The sequence below is a fragment of the Eptesicus fuscus genome, chromosome 14 (genome assembly GCF_027574615.1).
Source record: "Eptesicus fuscus isolate TK198812 chromosome 14, DD_ASM_mEF_20220401, whole genome shotgun sequence".
Taxonomy (NCBI): domain Eukaryota; kingdom Metazoa; phylum Chordata; class Mammalia; order Chiroptera; family Vespertilionidae; genus Eptesicus; species Eptesicus fuscus.
In genome coordinates this window covers 78,720,294-78,745,506 of record NC_072486.1, presented here as the reverse complement: position 1 = coordinate 78,745,506, position 25,213 = coordinate 78,720,294, and the positions used below count along the sequence as shown (strand labels likewise).

Genomic DNA, 25,213 nt, shown 5'->3' with positions numbered 1-25,213 from the left:
CAGAGAGCAGAGAAAGAGGAGGAGAGGAAATGCCAAGGGCATCTGGAAACAAGTCTTAGAGACAATCCCCACATGGAGTGGAGAAGGCGACCTCCCTACCCCCATTAGCTGTCCTGGGACAGTGCCTGGGGAGTATCTTCAAGGTGGGGGGCAGGGCCAAGGTGGAGGCCAAGCTAAGTGTACGGGAAACAGTGAGGAACGTGACTGGGAGGCAGTTGGTTCTTCAAGTTCCCATGGGATTTGTGGAGGGGGGACACGGGGACTTGGGAGTGGAAAGACTAGCGAGCGCTGATATTTTTGGAGTTCAGCATCAGTATGACGGCTGAGGAAGTGGGTGTGGCTCCCCATCCTGCCTGAAACCAGTGGTGAAGGTTGCTCACGGCTGTTCATCTTTACGACCTTGGTCCCCAGTATTCCCATTCCTGGCAGCAGAGGGCGGTACTGCTTCTCAGCCAAGAGTGAGGGAGCAGCTCCCGGGAATGCCTGTGACTGACAGAGCCTCGCTCCTAGAGCTGGGTCACCCTGGAATATGTAGGACAGGACTGCTCTCCAAGAATTACCACCCCCACGTCTGCACAAGTTAAAAGACAGAGCTTGTCATTCTGTAATTTTAATCCACAGGGCTGGGTTAGGCATCTCAGTCGCTCTCATAACACCTGGTCCAGTCTCTTATGGTGAATCTTCAATAATAAATATGAGTGATTTGGAGATTAGGTTTCAAGATAAGATACTCCTGAGAGAGGAAAGGGAAATCTAAAATCCACCTGAAGAACACGGAGAGGGCGGCTCAGTGGCTGAGCATCAACCTATGAACCAGGAGGTTACCTTCTGAGTCCCGCTCAGGGCACATGCCGGTGCTGTGGGCTCCATCCCCAGTGTGGGGTGTGCAGGAGGCAGCTGATCAATGATTCTCTCTCATCATTGATGTTTCTATCCATCTCTCTCCCTTCCTCTCTGAACTCAATAAAAAAAATATATATTTTTTAAAAAGAACACGAAGAGGGTGACAGGAGGCTCTGGAATACCACTGCTGGGCGGGGCCTTCCAGATTTAGTCAGACCCGAGGTAGGGAACCAGGCCTAGAGGGAGAAAGACTTCGCTCATTCCCAGGTGTCAGGCGAGTCTCCGCAGACTCTGCACAGCCGTGGGAAGGGAGGGAGAGGTGGCCGGGCCTGGGCAGGCCGGGGGAAGAGCTGCAGCGCCAGTGTGGACTGCGGCCCCTCTCCGGGAACTGGGTGGAAAGCAAGAAGAGGGCTCTCAGGGGCAAGGGGTGTCTGGGCCGGGCGGGTCGAAAGCCCAGGGCACTGCGCTCCGCAGATGCCGCTCCTGCAAGGAAAAACTCTGGGTGCGTATGCGGCTGGTCACCTCCTGGGTGCGCAGCGTGAGCCCGAAAATGTCCTCGTGATAGCGTTGCTGATCCTGCGGGGAAAACAACAGGTCAGAACCCGGCAGCGAGATTCGGCCCGAGCACGCCCGGCCCCTGCCTGGACGCCGCCCGCCCTCGCCCTCGCACCCGCAGCACGCCGATGACGTCGCCGGCCTCGTCCAGCTCCATGTCGCCCTCTGTCGCCAGTATGCGCTGCACCGTTTGCAGGACGCTGGTTGCCATGGTGACGTCGCCGCAGACAAACATGTGGCCCTGTTCGAGGCACAGCACGCGGTGCACCTCAGCAGCTAGCTCTGTCCGAAGGATGTCCTGCACGTAGGTCTGAGGGGAGGCAGGGTTAGGGGTCCGTCCGGGCCAAAGTGAACTGGGGTGAGGTCTAGAGAGGTGGATGAAACAGGGGCGGGGCTTGGGGAGGGTGGGTGAGACCCCAAGGGGCCTTGGGCCAATGATGGGGGTGGGCGGGAGCTGAGGGGCCAAGCGGAGGGTGTTCACTAGAGGGGGCGGGGCTGGGCTTGGCCCTGGGCCCCCGCCGGAGTGCGCAGCGGTCCTTCCCACATCCCTAGCTTCAGGTTGCCCCTGTGCCCGCAGGGGGCTGGCACCTTAGGGCTGTCGGGTTCCCGGGAGAAAGCGGTGAGAACGCGGCCGAACACCCCGCGCTGCTGGGCATCCTGCACCTCGTCGCGGTAGAGGTGGTCAAGCTGGGAGCATCGGCAGCCAAACACCAACGTCATGGGGGCGGGCTGCAGCCCTGCAAGCAGCACGGCTGGTTGGGAGAGAGGCCTCCCCGGGCGCACCTCCTGCTGCTACTCTCGCCCCGGCTGACAGCCCACGCCTTTCGGGCAGAAACAGCCTTCCTGCCTGATCCTGATTCACAGGGAAGCCCAAGTTCACCGGAGGCGGTGCCTTTCCTGGGGTCCCGTGGCCAGTGTGTGGCGCTAGAACATGGGGCTTAGTACTCAGAATTGCTGTCCTTTGCACCGTCTGAGCTGCAGTTCCGGGATTCTATCTGGCTCCTTCCCTGCTCCAACCCATATTTCCCCCACCGTGAGCTCCCACACTTCCTACCTTCCTCTCAGCCACAGCCCCCTTCTTGTGACTTACCACAGGCCTCGGGCACCCTGTGCCCAACCTGAACACCCTGTACCTCTTGGGTCCTGGCCTCACCTGGGTGAGTCTTCCTGGGGGCATTTCTGTCTTCAGAGTCTCAGCCCCATCCCCTTCCAGTTCTCTTTGTCCTTAATCCAATCCAACCCCGACTTTGTGCCCAGCACCAGGAGGCCAGACCTACCGGGCACTTCCCTGGCCTCTAGGCCCTCCCCTCCCCTTGGCCTAATGAGCTTCTGTTCACCTTTTGGCCCATTCGTTGCCCTCTTTCCTACCTGGTTCCTGCATTCCCGCCCCCACCTCCTTGTCCCTAGATTGTGACCCAGTCATTCCCTTGGCCCCCAGCCAAACCTTTGCTCTCAATGTCGTGCAGCCGCTCCTGCCAGAATCCCCGGAAGGGGGCGATGCCAGTGCCTGGGCCCACCAGGATGCAGGGCAAGCTGGGATCGGGTGGCAGCCGGAAGGACGGAGCCCTAGCGGAGAGACATTTCGTCAGGCCTCTTGCTTCCCCGCTTCCCGTTCTTACCACTTCTGCAGGTGGAGAGAGGAGAGCTCAGCCTCTGTTGGCAACCGAGTGAATACTTCGTCAAGTGCTGTGACCGTGTCTAGTTCGTAGCAAGCACGCCGTGGTTAGTAACTGAACTCTGCTAGCCGGTGAAAGGAATTGTGGTTCACACCTGAACTGAAGAACATTTTGATGTCTCAGTTGAGGAGTTCAGAAACTAGGGGAAGGGAAGGACATCTCGTGGTTTACGAGTTTCCTGAGTGTGCAATCAGTCTCCACATTGGCCTGTAGTTTGTATTCAGTAGGACACAGCTTATTTGTAATTTCGCCTCCGGGATGGGGTTGGGTCACTGGGCCTAGCTGGCGCCATCCTGGGAACTCTTCATTGTCCCACCTGAGACGTTCGGCTCCTTGCTGCTAGATGGGCAAGACTGACACAGCAGGAGGGAAGGGTAACCTGAGTCCTCCTTGATCCCACGGTAACTGAACTAGCCCTTCCTGGACGGAGAGGGGCCTGTCCTTGACCAGGCACAGTGCCTAGGTGCTTGCCTCCCACCCTCAGGCTGAACCCCAGCCCTGCCTCTGGGAGCCGCCGCTTCAGAGCAGGACCCTACATCCAAATTGGCGAAAGGCCCACAGCTTAGCCCACGTTCCGAAGTGGCTTAGCTGGACACCCCACCCCTTTATGTGACGTGGGTCTTCCCTGCTCCCAGTCACATCCCTCGCCAACGCTTCCAGCCTCCCCCTGTGCAGCCCCCACAGAGTCCTCCGTCTGTCCTGGCCACCCACGTGGCACTTTCTCTGCCCTGCTCGGACAGACAGTCTCTTCTTGTCTGTCCACCCCCATCCCCTGAAGTGCTCACTTACCCCCTGATGAAGCAGGGTACAGGGTCTCCGGCCTTGAGCTGGCTGAGCCATGTGGAGCAGACCCCATAGTGCAGGGGACCCAGTCCATCTGGTTTGGGAGGAGAAGGGGCCAGTGAGGGGCCCATTCCAGGGTGACTATGTGGCCCTGGGCCTGGCCCTGCCCCACCTCCCAGTCTCACCCTGGGTCCTGTATGCCAGCACGGCCACTGTGAGGTGGATCTCCCGCGGGTGGGCGCTGGGTGCTGAGCTGACGGAATAGTACCGGGGCTGGAGCAGGGGCAGCTGGGTGAGGAGCAGGGGGGCAGGCAGTGCCACCGATGGAAACTGCTCCAGCACCTCCAGTAGCGTGGGGCAGCGGAACCACTTCCACTCCTCGTAGCGCCGGGGGTCCTGTGGGCGTGGGGTGCAGTGTGCTGGAACCTCCCGTCCTGCCTGCTGACTTCACTTTTTGGCCCCACCCGAGCCCAGCCTTCTGGAGACCCTGTACCCAGCTCTTTCAGACCCTGAGCATTCCGAGACGCATGAGTAACTCTGGAGCTGGGTCTTCACTTGCTAGCCAGGCAGGCTCCCCTCCCCTCAGCTCATCCAGCCTCACTAGCCCCTGCTCCCCACACCGGGTGGCCCCCCACCTGGCTGAGGGTCTCGAGCTCCTGCTGTTCGCCGGGCTCTTCAGCCAGGGTGCTGAGCAGTCGAAGGAGGCGAGGGCTGGGCGGGGAAGTGATGTCCAGGAAGAAGGTGAGAGCCTGGCGCAGCGTGCAGGGGGGCAGCCGGGGGTCCCGCACCCAGCCGGGGGGAGGGCCACCTGGGGGTCGTGCATAGGGGAGCTCTGAGGAAGGGGCAGCCAGACTTGGGTGATGATTGCTTCTTGGAGAGGACATGGGGCCTGACCATGCCTCGTGTTATCGGTGACCTTGCCCTTGAACAGCGGTGTTGGAACTGTCTGGACAGCCCCCACGTTGTTTCTTTTGGGAGCCCTGGTTGGATTGGGTTGGTCTGGGCTCCTCTACTTCTCCCCCACCCAACTGATTTTAACTCCAGGCTCGGGTGCAGCGGAAGGTAGACAGAGCAGGCTAGTGGCCAGGCGGAGCTTTGGGAGGAGCCCGAGGCAGGAGACAGCCTTTCGGCTAAAGGTGTGTGGGGACAGGTTCACAGAGAGGAGCCTCGCTCTGTGGACCGGCCAGCTGAGCGGATGTGGCAACCTTTTGCCAGGTCCTGAAGCCAGGGAACCTGGCGCCGTGGGGATGGAGCAAGCCCTCCATGCCATGCCTCAGACCGAGCCCCCTCACCAGGGCTGCCCTTCTCCAGCTGCTCCACGGCCACCGGCTCGCCTGGGGGCGGTGGGTCCTCCACGCGGCTCAGCAGGGCCTCCACAAGGCCGGGCCGGTTGGGCGGACAGACGCCGATGTGGTCCCCCGGCTGGTACTGGAACCCCTCCTGGCCTCCAGTGTCCAGGCGCACCAGGATCGTGGCCCGGCTGGGGGTGAGGAGAGGGGCAGTTACAGGGAGTGGGAGGCAAAATGTGGGAGGGGGAGGAGGCTAGGGTCTGGGGAAGGAGGGGCCGGGACAGGTGTGGGGGGGAGTCTTCCTCACGTGGACTTGCTGCTTTGCAGGTTTTCCACTGAGAGGACTGTGGCCTGGAACATCTTCCTCCTGTGCACATGGATCAGGCCTGGGGCAGGGGAGGGGGGAGATCAAGCCTGAGCCAGGGAGCGGGTGCCTGAGAGTTGGTCCTGGGACCCTGGAGGGTCCAGAGGGCCAGCAGGGTCAGCGGGAGGTCAGGGCGCACCTGGCAGCAGTTGGAGGCCCTCGGCCTGGGCACTTAGCCGGTACCTCTGGCGCTTCCAGCTCCGTTTGGGGCTGAATATGTCCCGGGCAGCGGCCTTGGCATCTTCTCCCACGCAGAAGGTCTCGCAGGAGGCCTGAGGGGCAAGGTGACGAGGGCTGTGGAACTCAGGGGGGCTGATGGGGGAGGTGGGGCTGGCCTGTTGGGCCCCCCGTTGCCACCTTCCTGCGACTGTGGGAGCAGAGGGGTCCGGGAGCGGGGGGCACCATCTGAGGCTCACGGACGACTGGGATCGGCTGCCATAGTGGCAGGAGGGAGAATGGGACGGAAATGGAGGCTGAGGCTGTGGCCCCTCGTTCTTTAGGCCACGTCCTGCCTCGGCTGCGGTGCTCGCTGTCCCTTTGCACAGATTTCTGTCACAGCCACTCGTGACGTAATCTGGAGAGTGTTAGTCTCGTGTCCCAAGGAGCACAGTGCTTGGGACCTGGTAGCACCCGCTGAATGTGTCTGCCGTTCTGTGTTCAGACCTGCATTCAAATTCTGCTCCTGCCCTCACAGTAAACTTCCTGTTTCCCTGTGGTTACACCTCATTGGGTCCGGTGAGGATGAAACGAGATACTTTATGTAAAGCTCTTAAAAGGCCGTGGAGGGGCCTCTGGCAGTCTGCTCTGCCCTGCACCCACACAGGGGCTGCAGGAGCCGCTGGAGCCCAGCCCTGGGAGGGTTCGTATTCCATCAGTTTCTGCTCAGGCACAAGTCCGGCGAACCACATGGCAGGTCCCCATCCAGCTGGGTCACTGCCTCTCTTCTCACCCTCCACCGCCAGCCCTGTTAATCTTGCTTTTGTGCGTGTGAAGTCTTATATCTCTTCCTTCCTTCCTGGGCCCCCTCCCTTCCTTCCTCCCCCCACTGCTACCACCCTCGTTAGCCAGAGCCTTCCTGCTTCCAGCGGGATGCGCCTCCCGCCCACCCTGGGCCTCTAGACCAGGTCCCGAAACTTCACGTTGTGCCCCTTCTCTGTCCCATTCCTGACCTCCGGTCGCTTCCCGGGCCTAGCTTCTTCAGTCTTGTTTTCCATTCCCCTCTTCTCCTCCCACCGGAGCCTGTTTTTCCAGCCTGACCTTCTCCCCAGCAAACCCTCCTCCTGTGCCGGGCGGCCTGCCCAGCCCACCTCTGGGACGCCCTCCTCCTCTCCTCTTCCCACACCTGCTGCGCTCAAGCCCGGGAACCCCAGCGGGACCAGCACTGCCCAGACACTGTCAGGACTGGGAGAACAAGCCTCCTTCGGGTCCAGGCGTGATTCCCAGACCAGGCAGAGCCGCTTCTGCAGGGAGCTGGCTTGGAAAGTCACAGGCCTGGGACTCAGCCCCGGCACTGCCCCGAGCCTGTCTGGCCTCGGATTTCCCTGACTCTCTGTGCTGGCCTCAGCTCTACACTCACCTCTGCCCAGCCCTCTCTCGATCCTTTCCCTCTCCCTCCATCCTGCCCCCCTGAAGCCCCTCCCTTTGTGCACCCACTCAGGCCCCCACCTGCCAGGGCCTGTCTGCCCTCTTTTGTCCTGGCCAGCAGCCTCCGTGTGGTTAGGGCCATGTCACCCACTACTCAGGACTGAGCCAAATGAGGGTGGACTTTGGAAGGAACGGGAAGGGACCAAAGCCCACAGAGGACTGGGTGGCAGTGAGGCCCTGTCTGGTATTGCAGGTCTCCGTGGGGCGGGGTCCGGGTCTGAGTGAGTGAGAACGGGGGCCGGAGCAGTGACGGGGGTCAGATGCGGGGACAGGCCCGGGGCTCACCTGGAAGGCGGCCTGGGCCCAGCCGCGGAAGGCCTCCTCCTGGCCGCACAGCTCGTCGCCCTGGCCCAGAGGCAGGAGCCGCTCCCCACCCAGCTCTTCCAGCCGTGTGTCCACCGCGCGAGCAAAGGCGCAGAAGTGGGGGTACGCCCGGGAGCCCAGGCCGAACACACAGAACCTGGGGGCAGGGAGCCGTCACGGGAGCCCAGCCCGTTCCAGCCCCTGCGCCCAGGGGCTTGCCCTCCCGCTCGCCTCCCTCCCGGAGGCCGCCAGACCTGAGGGTCCCCAGGGCCCCTGCGCTGTCTGTGTTGCTGGACTCCTTCCTCTTCCGCCGCCAGGAGGACACCAGCGGGTCTGAGCAGGAGACGCTGTTGAAGCGCATTTTGTAACTCCTGGCAAGAGAGGACAAAGACAAGGGTGACACAGGGGACCGGAGACAAGGCACAGGCCCAGACACAGCCAGGGCACAGCTTCGGGGTCTCTGCACTGGGCACAGGAAAGGCCCTGCCGGGGCTGGGCTTTGCTCTCTGGAGCTGTCTTGGGGTGGAGGCCGAGGGACAGCGTCCCAGGGTCTCCGGGCCTCGGGCTCTGCTCTGCCTCCTTCCCCTCTCTGAGGGACAGACGCCTCTTAGAGTCCTGGGGTCTGCAGGGGGGCAGGTCACAGGAAGGGGACTGTGGGAGGCTGTGGTGGGGGCGCCAGCTTGTTGGAGGCACAGAGGGGGAGCTCTTCACACCTGCTTTCCTTTCCTGTCTCCGGTGCCTCATTGCCCCCCTGCCCCCAGCCCCCCCCTCCCCACTCACTTGTGCTGTTCGGGCCGCGGGGAGCTGTTGTAGGGGCCCGACATCTCCATCAGGGCCTCCGCGAAACTCTGCGAGGGGAAGCGCGGCATCTGGTTAGTTCAGTTTGAGGTGCACGGAAGCTTAAAACAGTACCCGGCTGGGCCTTATTGCTATTTGTAACTTTTAATTTGTTTTGAAACTTTCAAAGTGACTTTTTGAGAACATTCTGGAAACGTGTAAAGTAATAAAAGAGGAAATCTGTGCCTGTATCTTCCCCCAAGTCTCACCCAAAGGCACGTGAATGCTTGAAAGGCATTTGACCCTCTAGCCCAGTGGTTTTCAACCTTTCTAATGCCGGGACCCTTTAATACAGCTCCTCATGTTGTGGTGACCCCCGACCATAAGATTATTTTCTTTAAAAAAAAAATATATTTTATTGATTTTTTTTACAGAGAGGAAGGGAGAGGGATAGAGAGCTAGAAACATCGATGAGAGAGGAACATCGATCAGCTGCCTCCTGCACGCCCCCCACTGGGGATGTGCCCGCAACCAAGGTACATGCCCCTGACCGGAATCGAACCCGGGACCCTTCAGTCCACAGGCTGACGCTCTATTCACTGAGCCAAACCAGTCAGGGCCATAAAATTATTTTCATTGCTACTTCATAACTGTAATTTTGCTACTGTTATGAATCGTAATGTAAATATCTGTGTTTTCCGATGGTCTTAGGCGACCCTGCTAGCGGTTCTCAACCTGTGGGCACTGCCGGGTCCCTGCTGGCATGGACTCCTTCCAGGAGGCCGAGCCACATTCCCGCTGCCACGGAAACAGCTTAGAACTACTCAACCTTCACGCAGGAAACAGCAAAATGCGGCCAGGCCATTGCATCCAGTGACCCACAGGTTGAGAACCGCTGCTGTAGAGCCTAAGACCATTGGAAAACACAGATATTTACATTACGATTCATTAACAGTAGCAAAATTACAGTTATGAAGTACCAACGAAAATAATTTTATGGTTGGGGGTCACCACAACATGAGGAACTGTATTAAAGGGTCGAGGCATTAGAAAGGTTGAGAACCACTGGTCTAGCCCTTTCCTGTTGTCTGTACACACAAACCTGCATTTATAATTTTTTTAAAAGTAAAAATGGGACTAAACTGTATTTACCTGCTTTTTAAGAAATATATATATTTTTATTGATTTCAGAGAGGAAGGGGAGGAGAGAGAGAGAGAGAAACATCAGCGGTGAGAGAGAATCATTGATCAGCTGTCTCCTACACGCCCCCTACTGGGGATCGAGCCTGCAACCCTGGGCATGTGCCCTTGACTGGAATCGAACCCGGGACCCTCCAGTGCACAGGCTGACGCTCTATCCACGGAGCCAAACCACCTAGGGCTTTACCTGCTTTTTATCACTAGTCTGTCATGGACTTCCCTTCAGGTCAGTACACCAAAACTGCATGGCTATGCTGTCTCCCATGATATGTACCTTTCACATAGGAGACCCCCCTCTGACCGAGGAATCTGGGTGGTCTATGACCAAGCCTCAGACGCTCAGATACTGCCTCCTCTTCTGCCTGTTTCAGTAGGGTGGGCCTGGGAGTGGGATTGTGAGCCGGAGGACTGCATCAGCCAGAGGACTGCTCTTTCCTCGCTGCCATCAGCACTGGGCGTCGTGAGTCCTAATGCTTCAGCCAGTGCTACAGGCGGAAGCAGCACGGGTCTCCCTGCACTGCCGGGTCCCTGCTGGCATGGACCCCTTCCAGGAGGCCGAGCCACATTCCCGCTGCCACGGAAACAGCTTAGAACTGCTCAACCTTCACGCAGGAAACAGCAAAATGCAGCCAGGCCATCGCATCCAGTGTCGACTGCAGATGTATTTGGGTCTGTCAGGTTCACCATAACTGGCCTGTCCTACCTTAATTTGATTTTTAAAACAGCTTGTTGAAGCGCGATGCACAGACAGAAAATCCGACATGTCATAAACGTGCAGCTTTCTAGATGCTCACAAACCGAACAGACTGTGCAATCAGCATCCCATCAAGAAAAACCACCAGCGTCCTATAAGTGACCTTGGTGCCCCCTCCCAGTCACCAGCCCGACCCCAGGGGACTCACGCTGTCCTGAGCAAAGCCGCACAGGTGCGTGCCGCCTCTTTTTGACCTTTATACAGAGTGAGTCCCACGGGGTGCGTTCTTTTGTGTCTGGCTTCTCTCACTCCATGTGAGGTTTTGAGTCTAAACTACGTAGTTGTGTGGTTGTGATCCGTCCACTCTCCTTACTGTGAGGCGGTTGAATATACCTCAATTTACGTATCCAGTCTGCTGTTGACAGCCACTCGAATTATTTCCGGTGTGGGGGTTATGAACAAGGCTGTTATGAATATTCTTGTTTGTGCGTTTAGTGAATAAACCCCATTTTTTGTGGGGTGTATTCCTAGGTTTGCTCCACTTTTAAAAATTTGAGGCACACTTTACATACATAGAAATGCACAGAAGTTAAGGGTGTAGTTCCATCCGTTTGGCAGTCAAAAAAAAAAAGTTAAACATACATCTACCCGATGACCCAGCCATTCCACTCCTGGGTATTTTTCTAAGAGAAATGAAAACATAAGCCCACAAAAGCCTTGCACAGGAATGTTCATAACAGCTTGATTCACAATAGCTGAGCACTGGACCCGGCCCAAGTGTCCGTCCACAGGAGTGGAGGGAAACACTGGGGCAGTCGCACAGCGACGCTGCTCCTTTCCTGCCTTCCTCCAGCAGATGGAACTAGCCAGGCGACAGAAGTCAGAGGCCTGCGGGGGGAGGGGGCGGGGAGGCTGACTGGGAAGGGGGTTGATGGGGGAATTATTGACATGGGGACTTCTTAGGGTGATGGAACTGTTCTAGGTCTTGGTAGTGTTGCGAGTCACATGGGTGTAAATACTTTTATACTAAACAAAAGTTCATGGTTCTGTTTTTCTTTGAAAAGGCTAACCCAGGCAGCAAGGCAGGGGGCAGGCTGACATCAGCATCCTGCTTTAGGCGCTAAGAAGCCAAAGGCAGGAATGGATGGCGACAGAGACACTTGAAAGATGATGGTTAGCAATAACCGACTGGATGGTGGTGCTCAAGTTTGTTTGTTTCTTTTAATATTTGTTCGGAAAGCGAAGTTACCTAATCGGTTGACATCTGAACAGGGCTATCTTCTTCTGTTAAGAAGAAAAAGCTGAACTTGCGTATTAAATGGAGTATTCCTGTTTTCCTCATTTGTCAGTGTCCCAGAGCAGCCTAACAGAAGGGCCTTTAGCGCGTTAAACACTTGCGCTGGGGATGGGAATCACTCGGGACTCAGTTACACAGTGAGGCAGCTCGAGGGTGGCCTGGCGGGTGGCCCTTGTAGGTCACACTCCGGGGGACTCTCATGCACGCCCACTTTCCATCATGGGGGGGTCTTGCCCAGCCACCACAGTGTTGATTCTCCCCTCACTCCCTTCCCTGCAGGCCTCACCTCTCCATTCTCTGGGGGATCCCCATTCCCAAATGTGCTGGTCACCACCAACACCAGTGTCTCGTGCTCAAGGGACACCACGTCATACTCATCCATGCACAGGACCTGTGGGTGGGAAGACAGATGTCCTTACTGCCTGGTCCTTCTCACTCTGGCAGGCAAGACGCAGGCCCCGACTCGGTCCCCGATTCCCTGTGGATTCCCGGGATCCTGGTGAGCCCTGCCTTGGGACCCTCTCCCATCCTCCAGGGCATATCTGAAGGGCTGCCCCCTTCCAGATCCCTGCCTGTCCAGGCTCAGTCCTACCCGGGGGTCGAAAGCCTTCCGGAAGAGCCTCCCCAGCTGCTGCGCGTAGCTCTGGGCCCGGCCGGTCTCGGAGCCGTACAGGATCGTCGCCTTCACACGCTTGGCCATCACCGTGCCCATGAGTGAGGCAGAGATCTTCACCGCACTGCGGACGAGGGTGGGGTGAGGGGATTCCAGGCATACAGAGCTGGGGTCTCCCCAGGCGCGTGGGCCAAGCAAGGTCTTGGGGCCCTGAGTGGAAGGCATGGAGGGGTGCTGCCAGACCAGCTGGCTGGCCCTGGGTGTGGGTGAAGGGCCGCAATCCTGGGGCACCTACTTGGCCACTTCCTTAAATGTCTTCTTCCTGGTGATGCCGGCGCCCTTGGCTGCACTCCCCTTCCAGGGATCCGGCTGCAGGGGTGGGGCGGGGAGGGGGAGGGGAAGTGAGTAATGAAAACAGCAGCCCGGGGGCTGCTTGGTTAGAGCCACCCTGGGGGGCCAGCCAGTGGGTGAGCACCTGGTAGCGGAAGGCGGGGGACAGGAAATAGTTGACCATCTCCTGATGGAAGACAGGGGTGAGGCTGCCCGAGATGGGGGGCACGATCCAGGCCCAGTCGGCAGGGCAGCCGCCCCTGGCCTTCTGCTCATTCTCCAGGTGCTTCATGAAGGAGGAGGTGGCGGCGTGGTGGTCCACGATGGTCACCTTGGCCAGCTGGGCGAGTGCGAGGGGGTGGCTTAGGCTCAGCCCGCAGGCCCCACCGCTCGTCACCCCAAACCTGACATATCCTGTGTCCTCCCAACAGCATGCGACCCCTACCTGCAGCATGCAAGGTCACTCTCAAAGTTCAGCAGACAATAGCAGCTCCCCCCCATCCCAAGCCCACTATCCAAACTCTCCAGGCCCCTTAGAAGTGCGCAGCAGGCACTGCGCTCGGCGTGCTCGCTGGAATGAGTTTCCAGAATCCAGGGGGTCACACAAACATCAACGCCCAGGGTGGCCTGGGGACCAGAACTACTGAGCATGCACGAGCCAGCTGGGCTCCCAGCACACACACGCCCCAAAGTGCTGCCCCTGGACTAGTGTGTGCTGTGTGCCGAAGTGCAGGCCCCTGTGCCCATGGTACCTGGCTGTGGGGCTCCTTCCCACTGTCTCCAACTCCTGTGACTCCCTCCCCGGCAGCCCTGTCCTCGCCCTCACCCACGCCCGCGCCCGCGCTCGCGCCCTCCTGGCCAGCCTGGGCCTGCGCACCTGGTAACTGTGCAGCACAGCCAAGTTGATCTCCACTGCTGCCTTGTCTTTCCACAGGGACGAGGTTGTCCGGGTGTCCAGGTCCATGCAGACAGCCACATCCTGGGAGCAGAGGCGTGGCATTGGTAGGCACGGGGTGGGGAGTTGTTGGACAGCATCTTTGCTTCAGACTCGGGAGTGGAAGCAGTGAGGTGGGTGGGTGGCCCTCTGGGGGGCCTGACTACCTAGTCTGGGGCTGGTTCGGGTCCTTGCTAGCAGGGGCACCACAGAGCAGAGACCTCGGGTCAGACACTCCCCAGCCCTGGGCCTTAATTTCTCATCTCTAAAATGGGTCTTCCAATTTTGGGTTCAAGGTCCATTTTGAGAATTTGATGAAAGCTGTAGAACTATAGGTCCTATTCCCAGAAAAATAACTAATACAATTAACCCTTGAACAACAGGGGTTCGAATGGTTCCGGTCCACTTACACGTTGGTTTCCCCAACTAACCCTCAAAGTTCAAAGCCGTGGTGTTCAAGGGTCAGCTGTATTCCCGCATGCAGGCACACACCGCCCTGGTGCTTCCAGGACGCCTCGCAGCTCTGGCCCAGGAGGCAGCCTGGCCTGCCCAAGCTCAGCTTCTCCCTTTGCTGCATTCTGTGGCTCTGTTTGCAGGGCAAGACACCAGTGCCCGCACCCTCCCTCCCCCCCACCCCCCGCCCTGCAGCTGGGGCTCACCTCCAGGATGTTGTAGCGGTGAGGGTCACACAGGTTCCTCATGCCGATCTCTGTGCTCATGTACCAGCCGCTGAACGGGGCCGCAGGGAACTCCAGGCCCCCGATTTCCAGCAGCATGTTGGACACGGCCGGGAGGGCGTACCAGCGCAGGCCCAGGGCCGCGAACCACTCCAGCCTGGGGCATGGGGCATGGGGCACGGGGTCAGGCCCCTGTGGAGACTTGCCTGCCTGACCACCCTCGGGGCAGCCCCCTCCTCGACCGGCCCATTCCCTCTTGTGCTCACGTGGGGTGCTCCAGTGGCACCTCGAGGACTAGCTCGGGGGGCACAGTGAAGAGCTCTGGGGGCTCATCCGGGGCCTGGAGCAGCAGGGGCAGCACATCGAAGCGACCGTTGCCCGGGGTCCAGCCGTGCTGGATGCAGAGCTGTGGGTGCCGTTCATTAGCCATCGCCACCCTTCCTCCCAGGGACCTCAGGGGCTGGCTCTCTGTCCCACCCAGGGACCCCTCTTTGGCATCACTCATCCTTCATCTAGTGAGGTCCCCTCTCCCTGCTTCACTGACCCCTCTGACTGCCCCACCCCGCACCTCACCCCAGAGCCCTCACTGGATGGCTGCCCCCCTCCCCCGCGCTGTGCCCACCTCAGTGATCTCCACGTTGGCTGGGTCCCCTCGCACGGAGCCGTCCTGCTGCCTGTAGCCGGCATAGCGCACCAGTTGGCTGTTCCAGATCCGGAAGTCTCCCCGGCCCGGGGCGCGCTGGGGGAACACTGTGATGGCCGAGCTGACGGGAGAGAACTGGTCAGCCCCAACTTCTCTGCCCCTGGGGCGGGCTGGGCTGGCAGGCTCGGACACTCACCGGAGGTTGCCCCGGTTGGTGGCATACTTGATGTGGCTACAGATGTAGGTGAACATCTCCTGCGCAGAGCTGCAGTCCCGGGCATCGAACACCTGGGCCGCGAGGCAGGGAGAGAGGGCAGGTGTGAGGCCAGCCCAGGAGGAGGGCTGGCGGCAGGAGAGAGCAGCGACCTCCGTCTGCAGCCTGAAGGCTGGGGGCCACTTTTCTCTCCGGGAGCCCATTTCTCTCTCCTCTCAGGAGCTTCCCTGACCATTTGCAGCCACACTGACCCTTCCTGCCCTGAACTTCACCCCCCGGATAGCCTGGCCTGCTCTCACCCTACGGAGGAGGCACTTGGTACAGAGGAGGGACCCAGTCACTGCCCTGGGGAGGGGCACCAAGGGACGGGGAGGCCACCTGGAGGTGGGGGTGGTAGCTCCCTATTATTCACGGTGCTTAAGCGAGGGAGGTGACTGCAAGCAGTCACCGGCCCTCCCTGGGCACATGGGCGCTGGGGAGGGAGGTGGCTGCAGGGGCTGGCTTTCTGGTGCTAGGAGAAGCCTTCCCCAGTGACAGGGAGGCTGGGAGGCCCCTTCTCTGTCTGAGGGCGGAGGAGCCTGTGTTAGTGACAGGGCAGGAGGTGGCAGGGGCTGCCCTGGGGCCAAGGGAGGGATACAGCAGTGAGTGGGGTCAAATATGGAGGCTCTGATGGGTTCAGAATGGAGCTAGAGCTCTGAACCACTTAAAGGGCTATGCACGTGTCAGGCAGACTGCCCTCATTCTACTTGAGGCTCCTTTGGGATTGACTAAGCACGTGGCTTTATTCCAAATTCTTTGGTGGTCAGTTACAGTCAGGAGGCCAAGGTCAGGGATTCAGTTCCCCTGTGGGTCAGCTTGCTTCCCTGAGTGCCACAGACTGTCCCAGGAGCCCAGGCGTGCTCTGAGTCACACGGCGGGGCTGTGACGGAGGGCTGAGGCACGGGGCAGGGGGTGGGGGTGGGGGGAGGGGCGGGGCAAGGCTGGAAGGGAGCAGTGTGTTTGGGGTGAGGGGACTAGGCCGGGCCAGTGAGGCCCGCATGGGAGAGGCAGTCTGGGCTTTTCCAGAAGGCTGCTCCCATAGCTCTGACAACCCCCAGGGACCACTGCTCAGCTGTCCTCACGGACACGGTGAGTCTGGTGTTTCTCTGCTGCAGCAATGCAGGGGTGTAACTGGGCCGGGGTTCCCAGGGGTGCCAGTCTCTGAGGGAACAGTGGGGATCTTCCCACTGCTAGGGACCCTCCAGGGAAGCATCAGGAGCTGCCTGCACCCCTCTTCTCCCTTTTTTGTGTCCCCTATTCCCCATCCTGGGTGCTTGCTAGTCAGCCACACCTGCAGCTTCCCCCACTGGATCCGGCCCACGCAGCGTGGGGCATTGCGCCAGGCCTGCTTGGCCCCGAACACCAGCTCACTCTCCCGGAGCTGGTAGGTGCCTGTGGCCGCCACCTCGGCTTCCACCTCCTGAAGACGCTGCTCATGGGCCTGGGAGCCGCTCCTGCGGAGGAGAGGGGAGCAGAGGGAAGTCTGGGGGGCGGGGCGCGGAGAGAGCCCCCAAGGCCATGTGGGTGTTGGGGGAGGCCCGTGGCGCTGAGCTCAGGCTCTGTGTGGGCCTATCAGATGGGGATGGAGTGGACCCGGGAAGGACAGGTGGGCTGAGGGTGTCAGGTCGGGTCACACCTCTTGATGGAGCTGTAGTACTGGTTGATGAAGTCCCTGGCCTGGCTCAGCAGCTGCTCGGCGGGTGGAGAGCCCTGGGTGGGCCGGCTCTGCAGTTTCCGGGGAAATACCAGGGAGCCCAGGCAGCGCCGTGGGGTGCAGGGCCCGTCCTGGGTCGGTGGGGAGCAGAGGTGGGAGAGAGCAGGGAGCACACGGGTCAGGGCCAGGTCAGGGTGCAGGTACCAGGGGTGGGGGGCAGAGGGAGGTTGAGTCCAAGAGGTGTGGGTTCAGGGCTGAGACTGGAAATAGGATGAGGTTGGGCTGGGTGAGGGCAGGACTTGGGGCCAGGGCTGGAGGCTGGGAGTCCCCTGCCTGTCCCTTAGCTCCTCGGGTTCTAATCAGTCTGGTCTCCTGGCCAGTTTAGGAGGGACCAGACTTTAGCCAACTGGGTGGGGACTCCCCTTACCTGCTGTGCCTGGGCACTCAGGGTGTCATAGGTGATGCTCCCCACCTCCCAGTTCTTCACTCGAGGGAACCTGGGCCCCTCCGGGGGCCGGGTCAGCGGGGGGCTGTTGGGAGCAGGGGAGTGTGTTTCCTTTTGGATGAACCCAAGGCCCCACCGACAGCACCAGCACTCCCATTGGTTTGCTGCTTTCTTACATTGTCTCTCCCCTCACGACGCCCCTCGGAGGTAGGCAATGTTTGCCTCCCACTCACAGAGGAGGGACCGGACTGGAGGCTCAGAGAAGTTAATCTTGCCAGAAGCCACACAGGCAGCGCTGGCCTTGTCCACACACAGGTTTCCCCCCCCCCCCCCCCCCGACTTGGGGCTGCTGGCCCAAGGCTGGGTCCTCACCCCCCTGCTGGACCCACTTCACCTCTTCTGAACATGGGGTGTCCACCCCTCCGAAGCTGCAATGAGCTCTACCTTGAAGGTGTAGAGGCCGGTGCCCAGCAGGGATTCTCAGCCCAGATTTCCCTCCTCACTCACACCCCTCCTGACAGTAGCCATCGTGTGAAGGGAAGCCTCGGAGGCCTTATCACTTCCTCCCAGAGCCGCCAGGCCAGCCCCCGGGAGGAAGGGAGGGCCTCAGGCCGCGGTGCGCCTGTGCGGAGACCTTCCCTCGGAGCTGCCTGCAGCCCAGCCACCCTGCCAGCGGGCTCCCCACCTGGACTCCAGTTTCCTCCCTCCAGGGACCTCTGCCCCAGGGACGCCCCTTCTGGGGGCTGGGGCTGCCCCATTACTTTTGAGGTCGATGGCCACTAGGAGGAGGGGCCTGGAGCAGGGGAAAAAGACCTTCTCAGCCTCCCACCCCGGGGACCTGTGCCCCGGCTCTCCCTTTCCCTGAGACCCGTCTCCTTGGTCTCCTGTAACCATCCCCCCAGCAACTTTCTTCTGTTAAATAACCATCCTGTTGTGGAAGCCGTGTCCTGAGCTAGAAGCTTACAACAGCCCCGTGGAGTAGGTACGCTGTATCTCCATTTTATAGGACGAAGGCTCAGAGAGGTTAAGTAACTTGCTCAAAGTCAAACAGCTCTTGGCAGCAGAGCAGCATTCAAACCTGGTGAGCTGGTGCCCTTTCCTCCGACTTTCACCTGCTGCCTGCTGTCCCTGACCCTGGTCTCCTGTTTGAGTGCCCCTCACGCCCTAACCCTGATGGTCCTGTTCTGTCCACACTGACAGCCCTTTTGCCCTGGCAACCCGGCCCTCCTGGCTGGGTTGCAGGTCCAGCCCTCCCAAGCCCTGTGTTCTGGCTCTCCTGTCACCTGCTCCTGGCTCACCTGGGGTCTGGCGCAGGCAGGGGTGCGGGTGCTGGTGTCCAGCTGGGCTCCGATGCCGCAGGGGCGGCTGGGCCTTGCTTGCCACACAGGCTGAGGCCCAGCCCCAGCCCCAGGCCGCAGGGCGGCCCAGGCTCCTGGCCCACGCTCTTCAAGTTGCCCATGTCGACCTCGCTTCAGCTCTGCGTCTCTGAGCAGAGCCCGGCCTTTTCCTTAGGAAGGGGAGGGGGCTCCCCGGTGCTGGCCCTCGCCCCGCCCCTGTCCACACACAATGGGACAGGAACAAGGCAGCTGGGAGGCTCTAAAGCCTCGGGCTCCATGCCCGCCCGCCCACAGGGTGGGGAGCGGACGCCTGGGTTCCGCTCCAAGGACTAGGCTGATAAGTGGGAACCCAGGTGTCCCGCGGTGTTCTGGGGCTGGAGTGCAGGAGCCGGGGTGCAGGGCCAGGGGACGGCAGAGCGGCCAACCAGAGGGTCAGAAAGGCTCTTCAGTGGTGCCTGACCATGGAGACCTTCCCCCTGGCCCTTGCCGTGCCCTGAAGAGTCCTGTGGAAGGTGAGTACTGTGTCAGCAACAAGGATGAGTCCCAGACTCTTAGTGACCACAGGGACCTCCAGGGTCCCCTCAGGCATCTCCTTTCCCACCCTCCCTACATCTAAGTGCTGCCCAACCCCACCTTTGAGTTCTTTTGGGTTCTTAGGGATATTGACCCAGCAGGGATGCAGTGACCTTTTGTCCTTGAGTCTGGCATTAGGGCATCCCTTCCCCTCCCAGCCCCAATTTCCTGGAACCCTGCCCCCCTGTGACTCAAGTGGGGGACACAAAATTGCAGGAAGCTGCCATCCAGGGCCTCCACCCCCTACCCTGTCATCCAGTGACGTATGTTTCCCTGGGGGTGGTAGGTCAGCAGATAGATTCAGCAGTCGGGACTGAGGCGGGACTGCCCACTGGGGAGAGCTTAGAGCACTAGCAAGAGAATGGAGACAGGGAAACCACAATTCCCAGAATTCAGATGGTGCACACCAGCATTCTCCAGACACCTCAGAGAGTAGTGCATGCTGGGATTTGTAGTTCCAAGACATCTGTGGGCTGGAGGAAGGCCATGGGCTGGGGCATCTGGATCTACAGGGGTCCAAGCCTTGTGGGTTTGAAACCACAGAGACCAAGAGAAACTGCAAGAAAGAAATGGAAGTTGGGAGACAGGACAGGCAGAGACTAGGAGGGGCAGACAGGCAGACAAACAAACATAGATTTGTGTTGGCTGGATTTCTTTGGAAAGCAGTGGAGGATAGATTGGGGTGGGCCTAGATGGGCGGGGGGGGGGGGTGGGGGGTGGCTGGCGGATCAACCGGAAGGAAGGGGTGTGCTGTGAGTTCTGGGGTCACACCAAGAAGGTAGGGTCTGCCAGGTTGGAGGGAGGAGGGTGAGGGGGCTTTGTAAACTGGACGCCTGAGCTCCTAGAGTTTTGTTGCCCATCTCAGTAAAGGGGCAGAAACATGAGGTTTGTGCTGAGTCCGCCCTGGCCCTGAGACCCTGGAGCCTGAGACCCCACCCCACTTGCCCCCCCTTTCCCTTGAGGCAGGAGGTGGCATCCAGGCCACTCCTCTTAGGCATTTTTACTCCCAATGGCTGAGGCAACAGACCCCATTTCTGGTTCCCATTCAGCCGCAACCTACATGTGCATGACTTTTTCCAGATCCCAGTTAATGGAACTGGCTGGCCCCCTCAGGGAGCAGGTGGTGATAGGCGTCAGATATGGAGGTCCTGCTGATCTATTGCCTGCACCACTGACCACCGCCCCTCCCTGACCTGGGGCTTTTGACCTGGGGGCTCCCCTCCCCTCTGTGTTCCACACTGCTGTCAAATTCACCTCAAAAGCAGGGCTTACCTCATGCTTTGGCTCACCCTGAAATCTTTAATCGAAGGCCAAGGCCACTTCAACACATTGGCCTGGCCCCCAATTTTCCAAGCGCATTGCTCACACCCTCTGTTTCAGACAAATGAGCTTCCTCACGGATTCCCAAACAGCCCTGTGTTTTCCTGCCTCTGGGCCCTTGCCTATACTGACCTCTCCCTTTGCCCTCTGACTAAATGGAACCTTTCTTCCTCTTCCTTGTGGCTCAGCCTGGGCAGTTCTGGGTGTGTCCTGCCCAGCTCTCCCTTCAGGAGAGAACTTGCTGCAGGAGGTTCAGGTGGCGGACAGCTCCAGCTGCAATGTCTTCAGAATCTGCCCAGCGTGCAAGCCAAGGCCCGTGCTCCCCCAGAAGCTCCAGAGCGTCACTGAGCCTCAGGAGGCACACGGGCTCACCGCGCCCGCCCAACGGGGCCCCTCTGGGCCGTCTTTCTGCAGAGCTCCCGTTGGCCTGGCAGAGAGCTTCGCGGAGCTCACTCTGGTCTGAGGCTCTCCCCACCGGACCCTGCTCCTTCCCTCTCTCCTTTCATAGATGTCAGGCCTGCATCCCATTCCAGACTTTCCCTGCCTCCCTGTCATCGTTCACAGGCATTGCCCCCGTCAGTCTCTTATGCCTCTAACTCCTTCTCAAGGTGCTTCCAGAGGGCTCTGTCCATACACAGCCCCGGTACCCTTCCCCTGGGAGGCCTTGCTCAGCACCCCCCTCCATGCTCCCCAGGCCCCGGAGCATCACTTGCTTGGTTCCTCCTGGGGTGGTTTTGGGGCAGTTTGCTCTGCGTCTGGAATTTCTCTCCTAAATGACCATGTGTGCTCTGGAATAACAGACCAAGTGCTGCTCATGTGGGATCCTGCTGGGCCCCAGGACCCTGCACAGAGTAGGTGCTTTGTGAACACTGGCTTGTTTCACTGCAAATGTGTGTCCTGGGGACACCGAGAAGGGAGTTGGCCGAGGCTGGACGGGTCTGTGTGGGCAAAAAGAAGGGGTCCGGCCGGTGAAGGTGATGGCCCCAAGAGGGGGCATTCTCTGGCCAAAGGGGGGTTGGGGACAATTCAGCACAGCTTTACTGGTGGCAGGGGCCAGCTAGTCCTAAATTGGTGTTGATCTGGGCCCAAGGAGCCACCACCTGGGTTTTAGGAAGAGGAGGAGAAAGTCAAAGTACAGACCAAGTTGAAGGTGGAAGCTTTCTCTACGGGGACTTTTCCTCCTCCCACTTGTCCTGGGGCTGTGGCCACACTGTCCCAAGTGTCCTAATTGCCATCAAGGGACTATGGCATTCCTGATAGTTTTGGGTTCTTCTGCCTCTGGGAGGGCTTCCTCTCCCTCCGCAGGACCCTGCCCAGCTGTCTTCCTTGCTCTTGGTCAGCCATCCTGCTGGGCATTAAGGCTTCTGCATCCCAGTGGCTTAATGCTCTTCTCAGTAGCTGCCTTTTAACCTTTTGCACTCGGATGTCGAGTGCGACTCGACACGGTTAGCATTAGAATAAAGGAATCGAGAAAAAAGCAAGCAAGAGCAAAGGGTTAAAGAATAATTTCTGAAAAATTTTTTTTCAAGACTACAGATTTGAAGTCCCACAGATAGGGAAGAACTTTAACGTTAAATGGTGGGACTTCAAGCTGGCAAGGGCTTTGGAGAGGATCTTTGGGAACCTAGTCCCTTGGTCTCTGACAGCGCCTGTGTCTTCTGCCACTGGGGAAGCTGGCCTAGACACCAACCCCCATCGGCCCTGGTAGATGAGGGCGACAGACCCTCTATGGGTGAGTATCCAGGACCCTGGTTCCTGCTCCCTCTGAGGATGGCAAACCTTGCTCCAGCCTCCCTTTCAGAGCACAGAGCTGGGCAGTGCTTGAGGTGGATGCTCTGACCTTGGGGGAGGGGAGGCCTTGGCCACAGGGGTGTGTGTAGGGCTGTGGGGGCTGTGGAGGTTGGCGGGTGATGGGAGCGGAAGGCCCTGGCTCTTTATAGCCCAACCCGGGGTTGTTCAGTGTGAGCTGGAAGTGCCCCACCCTCCCCACTATGAGCAGCTTCCTTCCTGCCTGCTGGCAAGGCCTGGGTGGGGAGCGAGGGGACAGAGGGGAGGGAGGGGGGAAGTGGGCAGAGGGGAAGGGATCAGCCCTCTTTGACTCAGGATATAACTCATGCTGCATTGTGAGATCGGGCCCAGAAAGGTTTGCTCAGCTTCTAGATTGCAAGGCGGAGGCTGGGCATTTGGGGAGAGGCTTTGGGCAGGGTCTGGGTGTCTAGGGCTCAGGCAGTGGAAGGCGCTGCTTGTCTGAAAGGGACTCCTAGCTGGCACTGTGGAGCCATCCAGCAGCCCCGGCCCTTCTTGAGGCAGCCACACGGGGGCAGCAGAGAGCCAACGAGAAGAGATTGGAGCAGAGGCCAGAGCCCTGACACCCTGAGACAGACAATGAGGCCAGGGTGAGTGAGGGCTAGTGTGGCCTGTGCCTGGCACGTTGGGCTGGTGAGTCAGCCCCGCCCTCTAGGACCCTAAAGCGGTGTTCACTAAGCCTGAAATTCCTGACGATGACTCTGATCAGCCCACCTGACAGGACCCGGGGTACCTTCCCTTGAGGAACCTCCCTGCCTCTGCACAGACCACTCGGGGTGTGGTGTACTGAAGACACAGAGAGCCAACCCCATGAGGCAGCTGCTGGGGAGGCGTGGGAAGCAGTGCAGTGCCCCAGTCCCACAGGGGGCTCCGAGGGCAGATGGCCCCTGTTCTGGACACTCTTCTGCCTCTTGGTCCTCAGCCTGGTAGGAAGGTCCTGGGGCCGAGAGGCTTTGAGAACCCTAAGTCCTTGCTCTGGGATGATGGGTGGATGCTGGCCCATGGGAGCTCCTGGGGAGCTGCATTAATTCCTGAGGCCTTGATTGTCCTGAGGGTTAGACTCTGCCTTCTGGACCACATCCTGAGCAGATCCTGTGCCTGTGGGGGGTGTGTGTGTGTAAGTTATGTGTGAGTGTGCATGGGTGTGAGTGTGTATATATTTGAGTGTGTATATGTATGTATGTGTGAGTGTGACTGTGCATGCATGTATGCATATGTGTGTGCATGTGTGTAAACACACACATGCATGTGTCCCTGAGCAGTGTGTCCTGAGGCTCACTCCTTCACTGGCCTCCTCATCTGGTCCTACCCCTCCAAAGCTAGTTTGGATCAAGAACACTGCTGTGGATATGAATGCTGTCACATCCATGGGGACTTGAAATTATCTTTCATTCTTGGGATCCAGAGTGAAAATGAGGAGTTTTTAGGTTCAGGTGGAGGTCTCCCAAATGATGACTATGGGGGCTCTGTCTCAGGCCATGGGGGCCCTACATAGAAGGTCCCAGTTGTCAGGGATCAGTCTGACAGGCCCTGCTCCCCTCTTCCTCCTCTCCCCCTCCTCTCTCTTTCAATCCCTCTGGCTGGCTCAGTTTCCTGGTGTGGTTGCTGTGGTGCTGGGTCTCTTGGGAACCAGGGCTTTGAGCATCGAGTGTGCCCAGCCTGGAAATTCCATAGCAACCATCACCGGGGATTGGCTGGGCAGAAACCCTTCCCCTGCATCTCAGGTGTTCGGGGAGGGGCCAGACCTTCTCTCCAAACTGGGGTGGGAGGAGAGGCCTTTAGATCTCTGTACTGATTTGTAAGATGTGGAGACCCTGACCCCAAACCCTGATGTAACTTCAGTTGTTGTGTGGTCTTTTTCCTGCTCTCCCAACTGGATCATAGCCCCTTGACTCCCAATGACAGCAAGTGAGATGTTCCTGGTATGTTTGCTGCTGATGTGATCTTGACTTTTCTGTTGTCTGGTGTTCTAACTCCAGCCTAGGCTGCTGAAGGACTGGCGGACTCCAGTTCCTAACAGGGGTGGGAACCTTTTTCCTGCCCAGGGCCATTTGGATATTTCTAACACCATTCGCGGTCCACACATAATTATCCACTTAAAAATTAGCCTGCTATATTTGGTCAAACATCTAATGAACTCACCCCCAATGCCTTGACAGGGCCAGACCAAATGATTTCATGGGCCTTATGTAGCCTTCTGCCTGGTGGGCTATGTGGTCTCCACCCCTTGGGAGGATCCTGATTTAGATGGTGTTCTGCCTCGTGGATCCAGAAGGGGGAGCTCTCTAAGCCTTTCTTTTTCCGGGGAGAAAGAGTCCTCTCTTCCTGGACATTCTGGGGCCATGCACTGTGACTGGCTTCTGCGCTCGCCTTTCCATCTTCACCAGCTTTATCTTCCTACAGGAAGGCTCAACGCTGGGCTGCTGTTCTCCAGAGGGACAGAGAGGAGGTGTCCTGACCTCTGTTCTCAACTCAGTCGAATTCTCCCTAAACCCCGCTCCTTGTGAAGGTTTTACCCTTTCCAGCCTTAAAATGGTCTCTTCCTTCTCTGAAGTCAAAACGTTCATGGTCTGCACCACTTGTTGGTATTTGGGATTTAGGCACTTCTCTGTTGGCTGCCATGAATTGTATTTGGCTCGTGTAATATTGTCTTCATGTGTGAGCATCTTTTCTTCCCAACTTATTGCAAACTTTTTAAGGCCCAGGGCCCGGATTGTATGCCTCATATTGCCCTATGGGTCCCACCCAGCTTGGGGCACATGGAAAGTGGTGGGTCACTGTTTGTGAGTAGATTGAGGAGATGATGGACTGGGGGACCTGGTGGACCAGAGTTCTCTTTTCTGGCCCTTTATGTTGGCTGCTGATCCATGGGGTGGGGTAGCTACCTGCAGGATATGGGACCAGTATTGGGTTTGCATCCATATGCTCACTTCTGACCCAGGTTGGGGCAGGTTCTGAATTCTGCCTGATGAACTTAGCAGAATGAGCAGGTTCTGCAGAGCTGAGGTAGCCACCTCTGTATTTAGAGCTCTGTGGGTCTGCAGGGCTCTGAATTTTTAAAATATAAAAATAGGAAAATGCTGCCTTTTGGCTCTAATATTTCACAAAACAACAGAAACCCCCAAGGGAAAGCCCACGGCTTGCAAGTGTAAAGTTCAGGGGAGGAGTTAAATCTTTTTCTTGATGGCTTGGGTGGGGGTGGA

The 25,213-nt window shown here is 58.8% G+C and overlaps 1 protein-coding gene across 2 annotated transcripts; it reads right to left on the bottom strand.

Moving 5' to 3' along the window:
* Positions 1-614: 614 nt before the first annotated feature.
* NOS3 (nitric oxide synthase 3) lies at positions 615-18,433 on the bottom strand. Of its 2 annotated transcripts, none has more exons than XM_008158793.3 (26): positions 18,273-18,433; positions 16,957-17,059; positions 16,512-16,660; positions 16,167-16,329; positions 14,819-14,910; positions 14,602-14,743; positions 14,246-14,385; positions 13,962-14,136; positions 13,246-13,347; positions 12,514-12,708; positions 12,334-12,407; positions 12,018-12,162; positions 11,712-11,816; positions 8,238-8,305; positions 7,712-7,828; positions 7,440-7,614; positions 5,650-5,782; positions 5,454-5,532; positions 5,150-5,337; positions 4,493-4,665; positions 4,043-4,253; positions 3,864-3,951; positions 2,843-2,964; positions 1,987-2,135; positions 1,514-1,708; positions 615-1,419 (listed from the first exon to the last, which is right to left on the bottom strand). In XM_008158793.3, exons 1-26 carry the CDS (start codon positions 18,431-18,433, stop codon positions 1,258-1,260), a joined length of 3,606 nt encoding a protein of 1,201 aa, XP_008157015.2. In that variant the 3' UTR covers positions 615-1,257. The 2 variants fall into 2 exon arrangements, with proteins under 2 accessions (XP_008157015.2, XP_054582045.1); XM_054726070.1 differs by having other exon boundaries at positions 16,957-17,079; positions 18,278-18,433.
* Positions 18,434-25,213: the final 6,780 nt, after the last annotated feature.